Source organism: Sceloporus undulatus, unplaced genomic scaffold (genome assembly GCF_019175285.1).
Source record: "Sceloporus undulatus isolate JIND9_A2432 ecotype Alabama unplaced genomic scaffold, SceUnd_v1.1 scaffold_12, whole genome shotgun sequence".
Taxonomy (NCBI): domain Eukaryota; kingdom Metazoa; phylum Chordata; class Lepidosauria; order Squamata; family Phrynosomatidae; genus Sceloporus; species Sceloporus undulatus.
The window spans coordinates 3,578,481-3,600,709 of record NW_024802934.1 but is presented as its reverse complement, the minus strand read 5'-3'; the positions used below and the strand labels follow the sequence as shown (position 1 = coordinate 3,600,709).

The following is a 22,229-nucleotide window of genomic DNA, read 5'->3' as shown; positions in this document are numbered from 1 at the left end:
TATAATTTAAAGTCTAGTTAAATTGCAGAGGAAGCAGTAAGCTTATTTTCTTTTTTTGCTTGTGCAAAACCTTTCCTTTTGTTTTGCTTGAAGTAGCCAAATGTGATAGTTGATCAGCTTTTGTCCATATTTGACATATTATTTATAAGCACAAGTCACAAAGATGCAAGAACATAAGAACAATGCTAAATTCTATTTCCTCAGTTAACTAAATGTTAATAACATCTCCATTTTTTATAAAAGGATCCAACCAAATGCCTTTGAGAAAGACACAGACAGGACATGGGGACAATATTATCTCTTCCTTATGTTTCCCAGTAGTGGTTTTGAGAGGCCTATCGATACAGAAGCTGGAGATAGTATAGTAGGCATAGACAGCCTTGAATTTATCTGATTGATTTATCCATGAATATCTCTGATCTCCTATTACAACTACCCAGATTATCAGCCAGCATTGTATCTTGTGAAAGTGAATTCTTAATTCATCTTGCTTTCAGGTGGCCATGGTTACAAGTAGGATGTAAGAGTATCTCAACAGTTCTAGCCATAGAACAAAATTGACTAGCACCAAGATAGTAGTATTTCTGTATATCTTTAGCGAATTGTTGCTGCTGTAACAGGCAGCATACCTTTAGTGTTAATGGAAAGAGTACTGGAAACAAGAGAGGAGCTTATCATTAAAAATACTAATGAAATTTCTACCCATTTAAATACCTGGCTTTTGGTAAAAAGTTCCTGCAATTTGGGGAAGAAGAGACTGCAATTGGACTATTCATAAAATTTAACTGTGAAATCTTGTGAACTGATAACTTTGGAACATTTTGATTGGACAGTATCAGTAACTCTTGGTCATGACTAATAATAATAATAATAATAATAATAATAATAATAATAATAATAATAATTAATTTATTTATACCCCGCTCTTCAGCCAACGCTTACAATTTGTTAATTAGACATTTCCCTGCCCTCAGGCTTACAATCTAAAAAAGACAAGACACAAAAGGAGAAGGGAATGACAGTAGGGAAGGGGAAAAGTCCAGCAGATCTGCTCTCCCTTGGAAGCCTGATGGAGCTTACCTTCCTCTCCCTCAAGATGGTGGATGAAGGGAGGGCTTTTCTGTTATTTTCTGTTCTTCTGAAAACAGCAGATCTTCATAGAATAATAGAGTTGGAAGAGATCTCAAGGTCCATACAGTCCAACCTCCTGCCATGCAGGAAGACACAATCAAAGCACCCCCGATAGATGGCCATCTAGCCTTTGTTTAAAAATCTCCAAAGTAGATTCCACTACACTCAGAGGGAGTGTGTTCCACTGTCAAACAGCTTTACTGTCAGAAACTTCTTCCTAATTTTGAGGTGGAAACTTTTTTCCTGTAGCTTGCACCCATTGCTATATGTCCTAGCTTTTTATACTATTAGTTTCATTGGAGCTTGGGGCTGCCACTTCTTGTTCATGGACAAGATATTTCTCTGAAAGACAGCTTACTTTTAATGTTGAAGCTGCCAAAAGGTAATGGGTTAAACAGCTCCTCATCCCCAGCCTTCAGTTTAGGATTAAATCTTTCAAAGTTGCATTTTGTAAAGCGGAACTATCTGGAACTCACTGGACAAGTGACCTGGGATTATGTGGGTGTTGTGTGACCTTTATTTGTGATTAGGTTTTTAGATGGAGTGATAGTTCTGTCTTCAGTTCTCCGAAGACTTAAGCCACTTAACTAGCTACAGTCAAAATTCTTACCTTTTAAAGAAAGATATTGTCAGAATGTTGTTCTGTATCACTTCTAAAGGTGTCCAGATTTTTTGTTTCAGTGAAGCAAAGTAGTATATACATTAGAATCTTCTGTGCTATGGCATGGGAAGAAAAATATGAATAACTACTAAAGGTACTTTTTTGTCTCTTCTGAAAGCATTGTGTATGAAATCCTGATATATTTTGGCCATTATTTGCATTTACTTATTGATCTTTTTTGTCACTGTTCAATACTGGTGATTATAACTATCTATGTTGTGGCTGTAGCAATTTCTAATGTTCCTTGTCTTTGAAAAAATTACAATTATTTTTTAAAAAATCATTAAAATATATTCGAATACATTTTATAGAAAATTATGTCTACTAAATTGTATGAAAAACATAACTTGCATGGAACAAGCTAGATTTGGTAACCATAACAAATTTTCATCATAATTGAATAAGCATGATTGCTTTTGTAAGTATAACAACAGAAGCATTATTTTGCCTTGTTTATATCTTTAGATAACTATTTCTAAAACATACTGCCTTCCAGTATATGTTGCATTCATTTTTAAGTCCTGCCTATGCAAAATCTTAAAAGAAAAATAATGATATTGTAGTCCCACAGACAGATCAAAATACGAATGTTTTGCTATGTTAGAACTTGTCCAAAAATCACTAAAGGCAGTTGTCTTGAACAATTAATGCCTTGTCAGTGAAGAACTGAATAAGTTCCTGTCAATCTTATGCCTTTTATGTCAATCTTTAATATTTATATCAACATACTCTGACTGTTCTTACAAAATCATTTTTAGTGTTATATAATTGTTCATGAGTCACATGTATTAAACATAAGAAGTTAAGATAGATTCCACAAAATGTTTAGATACTGAAAATCATCCAGCTAGATTTTTGTTTCCAAAACTTGAAAGGGGTATTGATAATGTTTGAAATCATAATGCATGGTGAATTACATTTCAGATGTTCCATTTAAACAGTCATCACCAGTAGCTGTAGCTGGGGCTGTAATAGGAGCAGTACTTGCTCTCTTTATCATTACCATCTTTGTGACTGTACTACTCACTCCTAGAAAGAAAAGGTCCTCTTACCTGGACAAAATGTAAGTTTTTTCTTCTTCTTTAAAGTGATTGAACCTCAAAAGGTATAAGTGGGTTTCCTTTTCTAAAATTAGTTTTGAAATACATGAATTACTAATATAAAATATCAATGCAGATTGGTCCACAGATGAAGCACTAGATCTTCTGTTTCTGTGGGCAATATCAATCTTGATGGTAAAAGGTGCTCTATGTATAGTTGAATTTCCTGTTGAAAATAATACTGCATATATTTATGTGCATAGTGCTTCTAGATATAAAATTAAGATGCAGATTTAACATAATGCTTAAATTCCCAAATAATCTGTTGTCATTCCCTCATAGTCTGTTATCACTTTTAATTTTGGTTTTGTTGGCTTGTACCTCAGCATTAGTGCAGACTGTGTGGGTGTTTCTTCTTCGTGGTCTCTGTGCCTCACACAATAGGGTTTTGCACCTGTGCAGAGACTCCATTTGGAAGCTGAAAAGCTGAGCAGATTGGCAGGAGCCCCGCCCCCTTGCACACACTGAGCATGCCCAGTCCCGCCAATCTAGCTCCTCCTTCAGTTCTCTTGAGGCTGCCTCAAGAGAAACATCTCCTTTCGGTAGCTCCTGAGCTAGTTCTTCCACATGTTGGTAGATTGCTTTCGTTATTGTTTTTGTTTTCCTCATTTTTTCCTTGTTTTCTTGTTTTTCTTGAGCATTGCCCAAGCAGAGCTTAGAGCGATATATATTTTTCTACTCTTTCTTTAGCCCAGATGGGCTCCTCGCTCTTAGGCCTCTTATGGCCTCCAGATCCTTGTTTAGGCTATGCATTGAGTGCGGTCGCAAAGTTGCCCTCACTGACAGACATTCTTTATGTGTTTATTGTTTAGGTAAGGGCATATTCCAGACTGTTGCCAATTTTGCCACTCTTTTACTACTGCAACACTTCATAATAGAGCCCCAAAGCTAAAAATTTTCTGTTGGGAACGTTTTCTTTCTATTGCAACTAAATCCTGTTCCCAGGCTGAACCTGTAACTTCGATTCTGATCTCCAAGTTACCAAGGATTCCAAAACTGAAACCTTCGACATCGACGTCGAACTTGGCATCAACACCTCTGACATTGAAGGTCTTTGAATCTCTGCCTCTGACATCGAGCCCATCGGCATCAACCTCACTAGGCAACCCGCCCATGTTGCAGTCGCCATCTGCAGCTCAGTCTGCATCACTACAAGCAGCTCCCTCTGCCTCTCAGTCACGACAGCCGCAGAAAGCCAAAAAGAGGCTTGATTCTTCCAAGGATCACGACACCGAGAGATCCAAGAAAAAGCATAAGGCCAAGGCTTCAGCTCCATCGACCTTGACAACTATGTCGATACTGACTCCAGCCTCTACTGCGGCAGCTGCCTTAGAGTCAACTATGTCTTTCTTGATGCTGGCCTCAACACCATCACCAGTTGTACAAGCTCCCACGTCGGTCACTGTTTTAGACTCGACAATGGATGTTTTGACCCCGGCATCATTGAGTATATCTTTGCCCTCAGCATTGACACTCAACGCCATCCATGCCAATAGTAGTCACTCCACTGACATCAGTCCCAATCTCAGTACCGACAGCCTCGCCGTCGAGGCCTATAGACTTTCCACGTCACCTCCTTCTCAACATCGTGATGCTTCTCCAGCTCGATCCCATAGGTCCCTGACTCTGTATGGAGACTGTGTGGAGCCATCTTAAGAATTTCAGAGACCCTATTTCCAGGATTCTCCATACTCTTCGGCATCCTACATCGCATGTCACCGTGCTGAAGAATGCTGAAGAGAGAGAGAGACCTCCCCCTTACAGGTCCTATTCTCCATCTTACAAGGATCGCTACCACTACAGGGAGTTCCGCTCAGTTTCCCCCTTTCACTACCGACCTCACTCCCGATCCTGCTCTCCTAGGCGGATGGACGGTAACTTCTTCAGACCCTCCTTGCCTCCACCTCATACTACCGCTACGGCTTCTTGGCCTCCAAGTCTTCCTCTTCAGATGACACCGGTGGCCCAATATCGTCATCGATAATGTCACCGATTCCTGCTGTTGTTCCAATTATTCCTCTATGCCTCCTCCAGTATCGACACAAGTCCATCACATGACCACTGAGGAATCGGCTTACGACACCAAGATGTCTCCAACTTCTCCCTCTCCTGTTATTTCTTCCCCGCAGGAGGAGGTTGAAGATTCTATGCCTTATTCTCCTTCCGAGGACGTACAGTTCTTTTCCGATGTGGTTCACAGGATGGCTTGAGCCATTGGCCTACAGGTTGATGCCCCTCCTAAGTCACTGAGGGATCCTGTTTTCCAGATAGTGTACACCACTGGTATTACACCAGCTGTTCCTCCCTTCCTGGCTTCCCTATCTGATGTGATGAACCTGTGTTGGCTAAAACCTGCATTTGTACCTCATGCCTCTAAAAAGTTGGAAGGTGAGTACCGAATCTAACCAAACACAGCTCCATACTTGTTCACCCACTCGACACCTAATTCCTTGGTGGTTGAATCTACTTCTAAATCCTCTGGTAAGACACGATCAGCTCCAGTAGATAAGGAAGGTAGACGTCTTGACATCTTTGGTCGTTGCTTCTACTCGTCAGCTGCACTCTCTGCCAAGGTTGGTAGCCTCCAAGCCTGTATGGGTGCCTACCAGAAGTTCCTCTGGGATATAATAGCTGCTTTTATCCCCTATTTGCCTGAAGAACAGAGATCAGCAGCTCTCGACTTCTTTACAGAAGCTCTCTCTGGTGAACCAACAGATCCACTCAGTGAGACACTTGGTTGATTGTGCAGCTAAGGTTATCTCAGCTGCTGTAGCCCTTCGCCGCTATGCCTGGCTGAGTTCCACGGACCTTACTGATGATGCCAAGAAACGAAGTGAAAATCTTCCATTTGAGGGTAAAGGTTTATTTGCATCTAAAACTGATGGCTCCCTAGACACTTTGGCCAAGGCACGCCTTATGGGTAAACGCCTCAGGATCACAGATCAAAAACATCTGCACCTGCAATGGTGCTCTAAGTCCACCCATTCTCAATACTCTAAGTCCCGTTCCAGACCATCTTCCCAATATAGGGGCTCTCCTCAACAATCTTCTTGAGGACCCTATAAACAAGTTACCCTCAGCAACAACAGCCCTCTAAAAATCTTCTTCCACCAAATCTCATTTTTGACACGTCCCCTGAGACGACACCACCATCGTCTCTTCTCTTTCCATCTCACTTGCCTAGACTCTGACTCTTCTATGATTCCTGCCATCGGATCACCATAGACACCTGGATATTCACCATCATTCATTTGCGCTATGCCATAGAGTTCTCAAGTACTCCACCTCTAGGCTTTTTTTTTTTTTTTGTTCCACTCCATCTTCACCTGCTCTTCAAGAAGAAATCTCTTCCCTTCTTGACAAAGGTGCAATTCAAAGGATACCACCCAGTTTCAGGCTGGACGGCTATTTCTTCCGGTACTTCACTGTACCCAAGAGAGATGGAGTCCTTCATCCTATCCTTGACCTGAGGGGCGTCAATTTCTACATCGAACCCCACAAATTCAACATGGTGACACTCCAGTCCATCCTCCCTTTTCTCCATCACGGAGACTGGTTCGCATCGATTGATTTAAAAGATGCCTATGTTCATATTGCCATCAGGCCTCAGCAACTCAAGTTTCTATGCTTCACTGTCGATTATCTCTTTCAATATACTGTCCTTCCCTTTGGCCTCTCTACCGTCCCTCTTGGATTCACAAAATGCATGACAGTGGTGGTATCTCATCTTTGTCTCCAAGGGATAAAGATTTTTCCCTATCTAGACAATAGGTTGATGGTGTTGTCCTCCCGCAAACAGCTTTTTAGGGACATGCATACCACTCTCTCTCTTCTGATAGAATTGGATCTCATGGTCACCCCCTCCAAATCTATCCTGGAACCAGTTAAGGTGATAGATTACATTGGCACATCTCTAGACTCTGTAATGGCTCCTGCCTATTTGCCCACCAGGAGAGCAGCCACTCTCTGGTCCCATCTCCATTCTGTTCTCTCATCATGCCGTCCCGCAGCGAGGGACATTCAGTACCTCCTAGGCCTCATAGCTTCCACTACGGTTGTCACCTACCCAGCATGCCTAAAGTTCAGACCGCTTCAAGAGTGGTTCCTCTCCTCTTTCGATCACCTCTATGACGGTCAATCCAAAAGTCTGACACTCCCTTAATATGTTTGGGACTCCCTTCAGTGGTGGCTTCTCCCAGCAATGTCCTCAGGGGAATGCTCTTTCAACCTCCAGAACCTTCTAGGATGGTCACCACCAATGCTTCCCTGACGGACTGGGGAACCCACTACAAAGATCTCCAAGTTCAGGGCCACTAGCCCCGTTAGAAACGGAAATACATATCAATCATAGAATCATAGAGTTGGAAGAGACCGCAAGGGCCATCCAGTCCAACGCCCAGCCATGCAGGAAATCCAAATCAAAGCATCCCCGACAGATGGCCATCTAACCTCTGTTTAAAGACCTCCAAAGAAGGAGACTCCATCACACTCTGAGGGAGTGTGTTCCACTGTCGAACAGCCCTTACTGTCAAGAAGTTCCTCCTAATGCTGAGGTGGAATCTCTTTTCCTGCATCTTGCATCCATTGTTCCGGGTCCTGTTCTCTGGAGCAGCAGAAAACAAGCTTGCTCCCTCCTCAATATGACTTCCTTTCAAATATTTAAACAGGGCTATCATATCACCTCTTAACCTTTTTTTCTCCAGGCTAAACATCCCCAGCTCCCTGAGTCGTTCCTCATAGGGCATGGTTTCCAGACCTTTCACCATTTTAGTTGCCCTCCTTTGGACACGCTCCAGTTTCTCAACATCCTTTTTAAATTATGGTGCCCAGAACTGGACACAATATTCCAGGTGGGGCCTGATCAGAGCAGAATACAGTGGCACTATTACTTCTCTTGATCTATCAATGCCCTGGAACTCCTGGCAGTCATCAAAGCCTTTCAGGCCTTTGAACACCACTTCTGCCACAGGGTGGTCCAAATTGTTTCTGACAACACAGTCACAGTCTGGTACATCAACAAACAGGGCGGAACACACGCTCCTGTCTTGCTTCACCTAGCGCAACAACTTTGGAGTTGATGCCATTGCCTCTCCATCCATCCCATAGCGGTTCATCTGTCAAGCAAGAACAATGTCTTAGCTGATTCCCTCAGCAGGGACAAAGTCCTCCAACACGAGTGGACACACTCCACTCCAGCCTTCTGCCTCATCGTTACCTACTAGGTAACAGATTTTCTGGACCTCTTTGCCTCCCTGGACAATGCTCAATGTCCAAGGTTCTGCATCAGACCAGTCATGGGACTGGGATCTCTGGGAGATGCATTTCTCCTTGAATGGAGTCATCATTTTCTTTATGCCTTTCCTCCTCTTCCCCTAGTCTCTAGAGTAGTGGCCAAACTAACCAGGGACAGCCAACACCATCCTTCTGACTTCATACTGGCCCAGGCAACCCTGGTTCACTCCCTATCTCCACTTCTTGAAGGGACATTACTTCAAGTTCCCCAACTGGCCAGATCTACTCTCTTACTCCAGTGGAACAGTCCTCCATCCGGACCTCCACAGTCTTCATCTCATGGCTTGGAGGATTCACCCTTGACAATTCCTGAACTCCTCAGGGTCCTGTTAGCTTCCAGAAAAGATTTCACTAAGCATTCTTACTCCTACAAATGGAAACGCTTCTGCACATTCGCCCAGAACAGAGCCAAGCCAACAACACCTGTCCAACTCTCCATGGCCCTACATTTTCTTTTACACCTTCAGGACCAAGGCTTGTCTTTCTCATCCCTCAAGGTCTACCTTTCAGCGATTGTGGCCAACCAGCCCTCTGGCTTGCCCTCTGCCCAGCTCTTCAAATCTCCTACCTTGAAACACTTCTTCAAAGGACTACACCACCTCTCTCCTATACTGCCTTCATTGGCCCTGCATGGTCACTCTCGCTGGTACTCACACAACTTACCCGGCCTTCTTTTGAACCCTTGGGATTGGCCTCTCTGCCATTGCTCACACTGAAAGTGGCATTTCTTGGGGCAATCACGTCAGCCAGGAGATTTTCTGAATTAACTGCCTTACGCTCAGACGAGCCCTTTTTAGTTTTTCACAAGGACAAAGTCCAAGCGTAAGGCAGTCCCAAGGGTTCAAAGGGAGGCCAGGTAAGTTGTGTGAGGTCAGATATTTCCTTTCTACCCAAAGTGGTATCCTCATTTCACCTGGCCCAAGAACTTGTGCTTCCTAATTTTTATCCAGATCTTTCTATGCCTCTGGAAAGAACCATGCACATGCTTGATGTTCACCGTGCTTTGGCATTTTATACTCAACATTCTGCTGAGTTCTGGTTGACCAGCAAGTTGTTTATTTGTTATGGTGGACCAAGAAAAAGCCACCCTGTTTCCTCACAACATTTTTCCAAGTGGATTGCCCAGACTATTTCTCTGGCCTACAAACTGGCTAAATGAACTGGCTGTTGCCTCTTCTGCTGCCTTCCTCAGAGGTGTCCCCCTGCCTGATGTTTGCAAGGCAGCTACGTGGTCTCAACCATCCACTTTTGTTCGGCACTACTTGCTGGATTCCAGGTCCCGTCGAGATGTCAATTTTGGTGGTGTCCTGTCTTCTGTCTGCAGTGACTTTCCCACCTGCTACAGGTAAGCTTTGTAGTCACCCTATTGTGTGAGGCACAGAGACCACGAAGAAGAAGGACAAGTTGCTTACCTGTAACTGTGTTTCTTCGAGCGGTTATCTGTGCCCTCAACACAAACCCGCCTACCTCCCCTCAGTCAGGTCCCTGCTGATTTTTTTGCAGTGGACTCGAACTGAAGGTGGAGCTAGATTGGTGGACTGGGCATGCTCAGTGCATGCAAGGGGGCAGGGCTCCTGCCAATCTGCTCAGCTTTTCAACTTCTGAACGGAGTCTCTGCGCCAGTCGAAAACCCTATTGTGTTATTTATATATCACCATAAATTTGCATGGCATTTTATAGGCATCATCAAAACAGCATATAACCTGCCAATGGAGTACAATCAAAAAGTCATAAAATATAAACTATACAGTGCTGAAGCTCCATTCTGTGGGATCCTTGGCTTTGTACTTTTACAAGGTCTTTTAGTCTTCTCTGTCAAAGTGCTGGTGCCTCACAAAACTATAAATTCCAAAATTTTGAAGGATGAAGCCATGGCAGGTAAAGTGTCAAATTACATTTTTTACCACAGTGTAAATGCACTGTGTGTATGTGGGCTAGGTAGGAGTTTAGTAAGCACTGTAGATTTTCTATACTTAAATCACAAGATGCATTGATTGTATTCCTTCTGAGCATATATTCTGCATATGTAACTCCAGTTTACAAAATAGTTTACAAAAAGAGCTTGACTCAGTGAAAACTTTCCAGGCAACAGTACATAGCAGTTGCAAAAGCTTTTTCAACCATCTACAGAAAGCTCTGTTGCTATGTTCATTACTGTTGCCTCATTATCTCTTGATAATGTTATCTGTTGATCACCTCATTAAATAAGGAAATCACAATAACTAGGGAGAGCATCCCTGGGAAGTAGTGGAGGGATACAAGGTTCTTGCTATGTAGAATCCTTCCTAGACTCCTGCATAAACTGGAGTAGTTAATGAAAACAGCTAATTTTCTATTCTGATTTCCTTAAAAGAAAAACCTTGAAAATAAGACTAGTAGTTTCATTTTTAATGAGAAAGAAGGAAGAAAATAAAGATTGTTCTTGTCCAGACCTCATGGCTTTTTACAGCCATTCTTTGTACATGTTTCAAATTTACAGATTACATTAGTTGGATTGATGTATATTATAATGAATGTAAAACTGCAATTTTTGTTATATGCTAGAAAAGTATCACATTTATGTTTGTACAGTTCTAACTTTCTAAACGTGATTCAGCGATCTAGTTAATGGTGGATATTATTAAACTGCATGTTTTCTCAATGCAGGATTGATCTTCCACCAACACACAAGCCGCCATCTTCATATGAAGAAAGAGCTCGCTCCCTGTCACGGAAGGAAATAATTCTTCCAGTAAGTTATCATTCCAAAGATAGGATACATGCCTACGTAATAATCATGTAGTAAGAATGCATGTGGTCTTTGTACTTGGACCTAATTGGATAATGTAAGTCAGTTAAGTATGATCCTACTAATCAAAGAACCAATCTTATTTTATTCATTCATTCATTATTTATTTCATTTCATTTCATTTCTGTGCAGCCTTTCTCCCAGAGAGGAAACCAAGGCAGCTGACAAATAAAATAATTTTTAAAATTTTACAATAAAAATGGAAAAACAATTAAAGTATCTAACTAAAAACCATATAAAATTATATGAAACATACAAAAGTTAAAAACAGCAACAACCATAAATAGACTGCACACACTGTATAAAAGTCACCCTGACACAATTATATATTAAATGCCTGCTCAAATAAAAACATATTTGCCTGCTGACAAAAGGAAAGCAGGCTAGGGACCAGTCCAGCCTCCCATAGAAGGGCATTCCAGAGGGTGGAAGCAGCCACTGAGAATGCACTCTCTAGTGTCCTCACCAAGTGAGCCTATGATGGTGGCAGGACTGAGAGATTGTTTAAAGCAGGGTGGAAATTATGTAGCTCTCCAGGTGATGCAACTCCCAGCAGCCCTTGCCATCATAGAAAGTGATGCAAGATGAGAATTGACAATCCCATAGCATTTGGAAGACAAATATTCTCCACCTCTGGATTTAGTCATTCAATTTATGAGTGCTTTGGGGCTGCAAACAGCAAATGAGGTTATTCAAAGTTGGTTAAGAACCATTCTTACTTTCCATTATATGTTTCGGTATAGACACATCAGTATAAATGGCATGTAAAAATAAAAATAATAAAACTTATTTTTATCCTGCTTTTCTGTGACGAGACAATCAAAGCGGCTCACAACATATTAAAATATCCACATTTACAAAGTTATGTCCCAATTTCCCCCCCTTAAAACAGGATTACACATGTTACAATTAAAATATCTATTAAAAACACAATAAAAAATACGAGGACACAGCGGTGGGCTAATACATGATGTGGGGGGGGGGGGCAGTCATTCTGTGTCCTGGCAGTTTTATTCAGGAAAGGCCTGCCGCCGGAAGAGATCCATCTTGACAGCTTTTTTAAAGCTGTCTAAGCTGGCAATTTGATGGATCTCATCCGGCAGGCCGTTCCATAGTTTGGGAGCAATTACAGAGAAGGCCCTCTGGGAAGTAGCAGTTAGTTTGGCTTTTAAAGGCTGCAATAGATTCCTCCCACAGGACCTGAGGCTGTGGGGCGGATTATATGGGAGCAGGTGATCCCTCAAATAGGTTGGACCCAAGCCAGGTAGGGCTTTAAAGGTTATAACCAACACCTTGTACTGTGCCCGGAAACTAATAGGCAGCCAGTGAACATATTTTAGGATGGGCGTTATTCGGTCACTCCTAGTTTTTCCGGCGACCAGCCTGGCTGCCATATTTTGCACTAGTTGAAGTTTCCAGACTAGGCACAAGGGTAGCCCCATATAGAGCGCATTACAGAAATCAAGTCGTGAAGTTACCAGTGAATGTACAACAGTTTCTAGGTCCTTTACTTCCAGGAAAGGGTGCAGCTGGCCTATCAGCCGGAGCTGATAGCAGGTGCTCCTGATCGTCGCATTCAGTCATGTGAAGCGACGGATCTAGGAGCACCCCCAGACTGCAAACATAATCCTTTGTGGAGAGCGTGACCCCATCTAGGACTGGAGGTTGTAACCCTATACCTGGTTTGGGGGCCCCTACTGTAAGTACCTCTGTTTTGTCTGGATTCAGCTTGAGTTTGTTTTTCCTCATCCAGCCCATTACCGCTTCAAGACACTGATTGAGGGGACAAATGCCATCTGTTGTCATAGCTGCTGATCGGGACATGGAGAAATATATTTGGGTGTCATCAGCGTACTGATAACACCCTGCCCCATGTCTGTGAATGATTTCTCCCAGCGGCTTTATATAAATGTTGAAAAGCATTGGGGACAGTATGGTGCCACAATTGGCCACATTTCAGCTCTGTTTTGGAGGAGGGACTGTCCCCGAGCATCACCCTCTGGAATCTACCCAAGAGGAAGGACCGGAACCACTGGAGTGCAGTGCCACCGATTCCTAACTCTTCCAGGCGTTCCAAGAGGATGTCATGATCTATTAGAATCGTAGAATCATAGAATTGGAAGAGACTGCAAGGGCCATCCAGTCCAACCCCCTGCCATGCAGGAAATCCAAATCAAAGCATCCCCGACAGATGGTCATCCAGCCTCCATTTGAAGACCTCCAAGGAGGGAGACTCCACTGCACTCTGAGGAAGTGTGTTCCACTGTCGAACAGCCCTTACTGTCAGGAAGTTCCTCCTAATGTTGAGGTGGAATCTCTTTTCCTGCAGCTTGCATCCATTGCTCCGGGTCCTAGTCTCTGGAGCAGCAGAAAACAAACTTGCTCCCTCCTCAATATGACATCCCTTCAAATATTTAAACAGGGCTATCATATCACCTCTTAACCTTCTTTTCTCCAGGCTAAACATACCCAGATCCCTAAGGCATTCCTCATAAGGCATGGTTTCCAGACCCTTCACCAATTTAGTCGCCCTCCTTTGGACACACTCCAGTTTCTCAATGTCCTTTTTGAATTGTGGCGCCCAGAACTGGACACAATATTCCAGGTGGGGCCTGACCAGAGCAGAATATAGTGGCACTATTACTTCCCTTGATCTCGACACTATACTTCTATTGATGCAGCCTAAAATCGCATTAGCCTTGTTAGCTGCCACATCGCATTGTTGACTCACGTTCAACTTGTGGTCTACTTGGACTCCTAGATCCATTTCACATGTTGTCTCCTTAAGCCAGGTGTCCCCCATCCTATATCTGTACATTTCATTTTTCTGCCCTAAGTGCAGTACCTTACATTTCTCTGTGTTGAATTTCATTTTGTTAGCTGTGGCCCAGCTTTCTAGTCTCTTCAGGTCATTTTGAATTTTGATCCTGTCCTCTGGAGTATTAGGTATTCCTCCTAATTTGGTGTCATCTGCAAATTTGATAAGTATTCCCCCAATTTTTTCCTCCAAGTCATTGATAAAGATGTTGAATAGCAATGGGCCCAGGACAGAGCCCTGTAGGACCCCACTGGTCACTTCTATTGTATCTATTGTATCGAAGGCCGCTGAGAGGTCTAGAAGCACCAACAGAGTCATGCTTCCTCTGTCAATACCTAGACGAAGATCATCAGCCAGAACAACCATGGCAGCCTCCACCCCATATCCTGTCCTGAAGCCGGTTTGAAATGGGTCTAGATAATCAGTTTCATCCAAGATGACTTTGAGTTGAAGGGCGACAGCCCTCTCAATCACCTTGCTCAAAAATGGCAGATGAGATACAGGCCTGTAGTTCTTCATATCCAGGGGGTCCAGGGAAGTTTTTTTCAGGAGTCTAACAACCGCCTCCTTTAAGCAAGTTGGAACACAACCTTCCCTAAGGGATGCATTGATGACATCTCTAAGAAATGCCATCAAGGCATCACCCCCCTGGATGGCCAGCCATGATGGGCAGGGATCGAGGGGACATGTCGTCTTCTTCACATTTCCAAGGATCTTGTCCACGTCATCGGTACTCACGAACTCAAACCGATCTAGTTTAACTTCAATAAAGGGTTTACTGGACTGCTGCAATGCCGGCATCCAGGTCGGCTCTTAGCTGAGAGATTTTATCTGCGAAGTAGTTGTTAAAAACATCACAGCAGGCCATTGTCGGGTTAAGTAAAGGGTTCTGCAGTCCAGTAAGAATGCATATCCCTTTTAATATACTTGTCAGCATTTAGTGAGGAAGGAATTGGAGAAACCATTTTTTCTTCCCAAGAATGACTCTGGGAACAACAGCAAAGCAGTGCTGAAGTTTTGTTTGTTTCTTTAAAAAGAGTGAAACAAGTGTCTTATATTAAGCCCACCCACGCATACTTTAGGTTTCCTCAAATTCCCCCCAAGAGTAACCCAAATTTGAAGGGATTATTCTCCCCCCCCCCCCCCATTTCAATCATGTAGCTGGAAGTAAACCCCACCCCACCCCATCTCGTGTTAATTACGATGGAAGTATCACAATAGCTGGTTTTTTGAGTTTTGGACCAAGAAAAGTAAAATATCTGTTCTGTAGGACCTGTCATGCTTACTACTTAGAGAAGGTAATTAAACTTTTCCTATAGTGGAGGAAGATATCCCTCTGGTGGGTTGCCCCTCTAATTTGCTATAAGAGGCTGGAATACAAACCAGTGGAAATAACTGGTGTGTGGATTAGGCTGCTTGATTAAAATTTCTAGACATGATCTAATCGTACGTAAATCCCTAGCATAATTCATTCAGAAGGGATCATGCAGTACAGTAGAAATGTTCATATTTATTTAGCACATTATTAATTACAATTTCGCTGATCTGATAGTTTTGTGAAAGGAAACAGAATAAACCGAATATATCGTTAACAATTTAAAAAAGGAGACATCATTCTAATGAGTCAAAACACTAATGATTCTCTAATAATACTAATATATTGAGACTGGCAGTTTTGACATCCACATATAATAAGAAATTGAAATTATTTTGTTAATTGATTTCATTAATAGTTGGAAATCCATACTACCCAAAATGTAAATTAAAATAGCATAACACCCTACTACAGATTAGACGCTACACTTAGATTTAATGTTATTTCTTATCTATATTTTCTCAAATTTTTCAAGGCATCAGTTTTGATCTTAAATATCATGGGATGTGTGGACCTCTATACGTAAAGGGACCAGATTCTGTCAATTCTTGGGAGCTAAGCAGGGTCAGCCCTGGTTAGTATTTGGATGGGAGACTGCCAATAAATACCAGGAGCTGTAGGTGTATTTCAGAGGAAGGAATTGGTAAAACTACCTCTAAGTATTCCTTGCCTAAGAAAACCCTATGAAATTCGTGGGGTCACCATAAGTGGACAAGTGACTTGAAAGCACATACAACACGTGTGTGTGTGTGTGCGCGCACACACACACACAAATAATAATAATGTTTATTATTATTATTATTATTATTATTATTATTATTATTTATAGCCCGCCCAATCACAAGGAATCCGGGTGGGTTAGAGCAATAAAAATACAGAGAATACAATAAAATACAATAAATAAATAAATACAATACAATAAAATAAAAGAGAGCGACGTGAGTTACGGAATTCACAGTTAGACCTTGATGGAATTGGGCCTGTCTTTTTCACTCCCTCACAGGTCTGATGACGACAGTAGGTACAGAGGGAGAGTTCATGAGGCAAGAATTTTATTTTCATTAATTTTAATTTAATTCTTCTCATTAAATTTAAGAGAAAAATTGGTGGACAGAGCGACGTCACAGTAAACGGGGGGAGGAACTAGGTAGGAAGGCTTGCCAGAAGAGATCCGCCTTAAGAGCCTTCTTAAAAGCTGTAAGAGTAGAAATGTGGCGGATCTCCTCTGGCAGGTCCAAGTTTCTTCAGAGGAGATTTACCATTGCCTTCCCCTGAGGCTGTCACTCTGTAATGTGTCTGATCACTGTCGCGCTAATACCTTTATATTCCATTTTTATTTTAGATTTAGAGTTCGTGCAAAGTATGTGGAATTAATGGAATTCTGTCCTACTAAAAAGGAATGGGATATGCTAACTGGGTTGTACTTGCCTTAACTAGGCTGGTCAGTTTGGACCTTGTAACTGGGTGGTGAACGGTTCAGATTACAGCACCAGGACCCTTTCCAGCATCATGTTACATTGGATCAATGTCCCTAGTAGCCCGGTGAATTCTAGTACAGCTTGTATTCTACTGTGGAAATGCATAGGTCAGCCCAATAATCTCAGTGAGAAGTTTGGATAATCTGTTTGGTTGTTTTACTAATAATAAGTATCAAACATATTTTGGATTATTCTGTGAGTGTATTTTTGAAGTATGCCAGTGTTCAAAGTAATTCTGGTTTGTGGGAGTTTTCTTGTTACTGTTTTTCTTTTTCTTTTTTAGACAAAACTTTTGTAAACTTCCATTTTGCACTTCAAAGTGCAGTGATGAATGTTTTCAGTGGAAATCCAAATATCTCATTCCTGTGTCAAATTACTGAGATTTCCATCATGAATTTCTCATTTCATGGACAATATAAAAATAGAATAATAGAACCATAGAGTTGGAAGGGACCCTATCAGCCATCATGTCCACACCCTGCTTAATTCAGGATCTCCAACTAGAGCATCCATAGCAGGAAGCTTTCCGGCCTCATTTTGAAAACATCCAGAGAAGGAGATCCCATCACCTTTCTAGGCAGTTGGTACCATTGCTGAACCACTCTCACTGTTACGAAGTAACTTCTAATGTTCAATCAAAATCTCCTGTAAGTTGCAACCATCAGACCCAGTTCTACCCTCTGAAGCATCAGAGAACAGACATGCCTCCTTTTCCCTGTGACAGCCCTTGGAATATTTAAAGAGTGCCATCATGTCACCCCCTCAGTCTTTTCTTCACCAAGCTGATTAAGCTCAGCTTCATCAACTTTTCCTCATGTTTTGTTCACCCTATCTCTTAGCATCTTTATCGTTCTTTTTTCCCTTCTCTGAACTCCTCCAGCATGTCTGTATCTTATTAAAATGAAGTGCTCTCTTATGTTTTCTGAAATCAGTATGGTAATTGTGTGTATATGCATATGTTTGTGGTGGTTATTGGCTGGGTTATTTATTTAAACTACACTTCATACCATCTCAGGATTTATCAGATCTGAAATACTAAATGTAAAAATTAAATTATGTGTTTTATTTTATTTTTTTCATTCATATTGCTAGTGTTTAGGGAAATACATGTTGGTGTTGTTCACTGATGGGAATTCTGAGATATTTAGTCCAGAATTTATTTTATTTTATTTTTGACGATTTTGAGAATCATAGCAAAATTGTAGCAAATTTCTCAAGACTACCACATAGTATGACGTGCTTTAGCTCTGTTACAGTTCCATCATATTGTGTTTTTAAAAAATCCAAAATAAGCTTTTCCCTCTCCAGAAACAGCACTTCTCTCTGCAGAAATGCAAAGAAAATGAGTGCCATGACAAGGAAGGTAGAAACTTGCAGCCCAAAGTAAGTAAAACAGTTCAAATATGAAAACAACTACTCTGTTTTAGTTGTTCTCTGAATGGACCCAACAAGTCTGAAGAATTGTGGCACACTTGAAACATGTTGTGTTGATAACATTATTTTAATTACATCTGAGCCCATTTAATTACACGGAGCCCTGGTGGCGCAGTGGTTAAATGCCTGTACTGCAGCCATTCACTCGAAACCACAAGGTTGCGAGTTCAAGACCAGCAAAAGGGCCCAAGCTCGACTCAGGCTTGCATCCTTCCGAGGTCGCTAAAATGAGTACCCAGACTGTTGGGGGCAAATTAGCTTACTTGCTAATTAGCTTACTTGCTGTTCACCGCTATGATCTTTGGAATAGCGGTATATAAATAAAACAAATTATTATTATTATTAATTATTATTTTATGTATCTTCTTATGTTGCCCTCTTTTCCTCCTTTCTTTTACAAAGAGCAGGGTCTAAGGGTAAACTAGTTTTACACATAGGTCTGTGTAACAGCCATGAAGGTGCTTTCTCTCAAAAAGTTTTCACGCATAGAGGATGTAATGGATGTGAATGGAAGAAAGAGGATCCCCAGTTTCTCCAACTTGCAGTTCTGTTCTTAAAAATAATTTGTCAGTACTATTCCACTATTTATATTATTTTATATCCTGTATTTCTTCAGATATGGGAGCCAAGGTAGCTCACAATATAGATTAAAAGCAAGATATAGCTGAAATCAAATAGTCAAAAATATCCCAATTAGATAAAGTCTTATTTAAAACATGAATGACTCATTTAAAGCCATCCAGAAATACATAAAATGTAACAATGAAGATAGAAGTACAACATACCTCATTAAAAAAAATTCAAAGCAATCAGTTACTAGCCAAAAGTCTATCTAAATAAAAAGCTATTTGCCTGCCAGTGGGAAAAAAGTAGAAAGGGGGCCAACCTATTTTTTCCTGTGGAAGGGAACCTTGGAAGAGCCATCAAAAATGTCCTCTCCTGTGTCTTCATCAGATGTGCTTATGAAAGTGCTGAGACCAAGGGTTTTATTGTACAAGGCTTTTAAACTGATTTTATTGGGTGGAAAGCAGCATTGGTGACGGTGATCACACGACTGCACTTCCCTCCCATAGTTGCCTCTTCCCCCAGCCATCCCTTCTCTTTCATGGGGAAGCCCAGTTGTGCGATGCCCCAGATGCAAAAAGCCTTTCCTGGGGCATTTGCACAGATGGCAGTCACATCGTGTCACTGTTCCCTCCTCCCCTCCCCCCCTTGCTATTTTTCCTAAGGTTTTCACGCAATTCTGGAGCTCTGAAGCCTTCAGGTTTTTGTTTGTTTGTTTGTTTGTTTTTGTTTTTTAATTAAAACATTAAATTGGGGCTGCAGTACTCCAAAATGGTATGAGAAAAGTTGGGGTGGGGGGAATTAAAAATTAAAAAAGTAAGTTCTCTTATATATGATTACAGTGGCTAGAATATCGACTGCCCAAAAGTGGAAAAGTCAAGATTTACCATCAGTTGATGAATAGCTTATGAGGTTAGCAGAAATGGACAAACTCACTATCTGGTTAAATAGCAAAGATATAGAGAAATCAGACAAAGAATGGTCCCCACTAAGTAAATAATGTAAAAAATAAAAAGATGGCAATAAATGAAAACAGCAAGAATATATAAGAATAAGACAGAACAGTAAATGTACAAAATGGGAAATATAATGACACTAGTAATAGCTAGCATTTATTGTATATATTAAGACTGAGAATATCTTTTGAAAGACTATAGAAAGAATAAGACTGTATGGAATATTAGTAATGGAACAAAATATACAGTATTTATTGTTAGAGAACTAAGGGAAGTAAGATATAATAACTGTTTATATAATATGATAATTTTACATAACTTATGATACACATTTTTTGTTTTATTTATTTGTTTTTGTATATGTATTAGTATAGTAGGAGAATTAGAAGAGATTGTATGAAATGTGTTAACTTTGTTTAGAAAATAAACTTTATTGAAAATGCAAAAAATAAAAATAAAATAAATAAAGGCATGCTGGAGGGAGGAAAAGAGGGGAAGAGTTAAGGAACGGGACAAGAATGGAGCATGATGGGGACAGTAGCCCCAGTTACGTGAAACACAATCAGTGTGATGATGGCAGCAATAAAAGTGGTAGGTTGACGTTTTATTTTTATTTTTTACCTTGATTGCGGTGAGAAAAGGATGTGATAAAGCTCCAAGGGAAAGCACTTTCCCAAGGGTCTTAAAACACAAGACAAGCTCATACAACCAGTTGGAAATTCTGGACCCAGGGTATAACGGGATCTACGGTTCTTAACCAGAATTTTGAATTGTGCCAGAAATTGTCAATTCCATTTAGTATGAAAGACAGTATGGAAGAATAGGTTTTAAGTAAAGGTTTTCATTTTTTTTAATGGCAGTGAGATATGACAACTATAAAATGTGAACAGGCTGTGAACATACAGTTCTTATTTTTATTGCACTGAAATATTTTAATACTGTTATATATGGTTAGTGGAGAAATATGCCCATGGAACTAAATGTATGTGGTATTGTAACTGAGTCCTATTTTAGTGATTCTCAGTTTAAATTGTAGTGATTTAGTAGTTTTTTGATATACTAATTTTTTAAAAATGAAAACATTTGAAGAAGCTAAATAAGTGTTTATGCATGATGTAAATATGTTTGTTCGTTTTTTAGAAGATGGTAAACTGCAGACAATTTAGCTATGATGATGAAAATCACCTGCCCCAAGACCATCAGAAAATGTATGTTTTCAAACAAACAAATTGCAAAGATTGGAGCAACAAGAATCTTCCAAATCCAGGCAATGGAAGAGTATACATAAATCCCAGAGAACATTATGTGTGACTTGACTTTTCACTTCTGAATTGTGGAAAATAATATGAATCTGTCTAAACAGTATTTTGTACTATATGGAGTTCTAGTCAATGTATGCTGTGGGTTCAGTGAGCACTCTGTTTACTTTATTTGTGAATGAAGAGGAAAAGAAAATAGAAAAAAAATCAAATGATTAGAGACTAGTGGTTCTTGACAGAAGGGTACTATTACAATTTACATTTGTAAGGTATTCTTTGTACTTTAAGATTAGGCAATCTGTTACTCTGTAGTTTATGTACTTTAAGATTAGGCAATCTGTTACTCTGTAGTTTAAATATGTATTTAATGATGAATTTAGATGACTTCTCTAGCTGGTCCTCTGAATTCTTTATTCCTGAAACACATGCTTAATGAACGTGCATGATCATCTCCATTTCCCATATAGTTTACAGTCTCACTTTCCACCACCCCTTCAGTTAATTTGGTTGCTACTTACCTGTAGCATATGGAAAGACATAATGTGATATTATACAGTGTTGTTTTTAATGGTAGATACTACTGAGATGAGAACAAGAGAACACGTGCTTCTTTTTTTGGGAGCAGCAATGCATCTTCCTCATGACTAGCTTCACTCCTAGAAGAAAATGTGTCTGGTAACTGACATATTGGTTGTCTCTCGCAAAATGCTCTCTTGTACTGCCAGTATCATCAAAACACTACATATCTGTCCCTTTGTTGATACTAGCCAATAAGTAGTAGCTTGCCATTGGTTCAAAAATGAGATGGTGCTGGTCATGTCAGCAGAACAGAACTTCAAGAATGTGCCTCATGAATGCTTTTGCTCTTAAATCAAATTCTCTTAATATTTTGCTTAACTTGTCTTAGAGCAATTGAAATGTTCTAGCAATAGCAAGTACATTTCTATCAGTGAACTAGCACTCCCCATCTGTAAGCCAGTTGCCCCCAACAAGCTGGGTACTCACTTTAGCGACCTCGGAAGGATGCAAGACTGAGTTGGACCTGAGCCCCTGGCTGGTATTGAACTCACAAGCTTGTGGTTTGTGAGTGAGTGGCTGCAGTACAGGCATTTAACCACTGCTTCACCAGTACTCCTTGAAATAGGAAATGTTGAAATGGGAGGAAGTAGCTTGTCCTAAAGAAAGAGGAATAAAGTAATGCATTAGGGAAAGTAACGTATTAGAATAATTTTAAGTGGTTTGTGTTTTACTTCTAGTTATATAAATTAGACCAATGTGAAGTCGAAGGCTTTCACAGCAGGCATCTATAGTTTTTTGTGGGTTTGGAGAGCTATGTGGCTGTGTTCTAGAAAACTTTATGCCTGACGTTTCGT

The 22,229-nt window shown here is 40.7% G+C and overlaps 1 protein-coding gene across 1 annotated transcript in view; it reads left to right on the top strand.

Annotated features, from left to right (window-relative positions):
• The window catches only part of LOC121917198 (nectin-3-like), a 90,230-nt gene extending 68,328 nt beyond the window's left edge, over positions 1 to 21,902 (top strand). Inside the window, exons 6-9 of the mRNA XM_042442939.1 lie at positions 2,717 to 2,855; positions 10,831 to 10,915; positions 17,952 to 18,026; positions 20,738 to 21,902. Coding sequence (XP_042298873.1) covers positions 2,717 to 2,855; positions 10,831 to 10,915; positions 17,952 to 18,026; positions 20,738 to 20,908 — 470 coding nt within the window. The 3' untranslated portion in view covers positions 20,909 to 21,902. The remainder of the gene's footprint in view (positions 1 to 2,716; positions 2,856 to 10,830; positions 10,916 to 17,951; positions 18,027 to 20,737) is intronic.
• Positions 21,903 to 22,229: the final 327 nt, after the last annotated feature.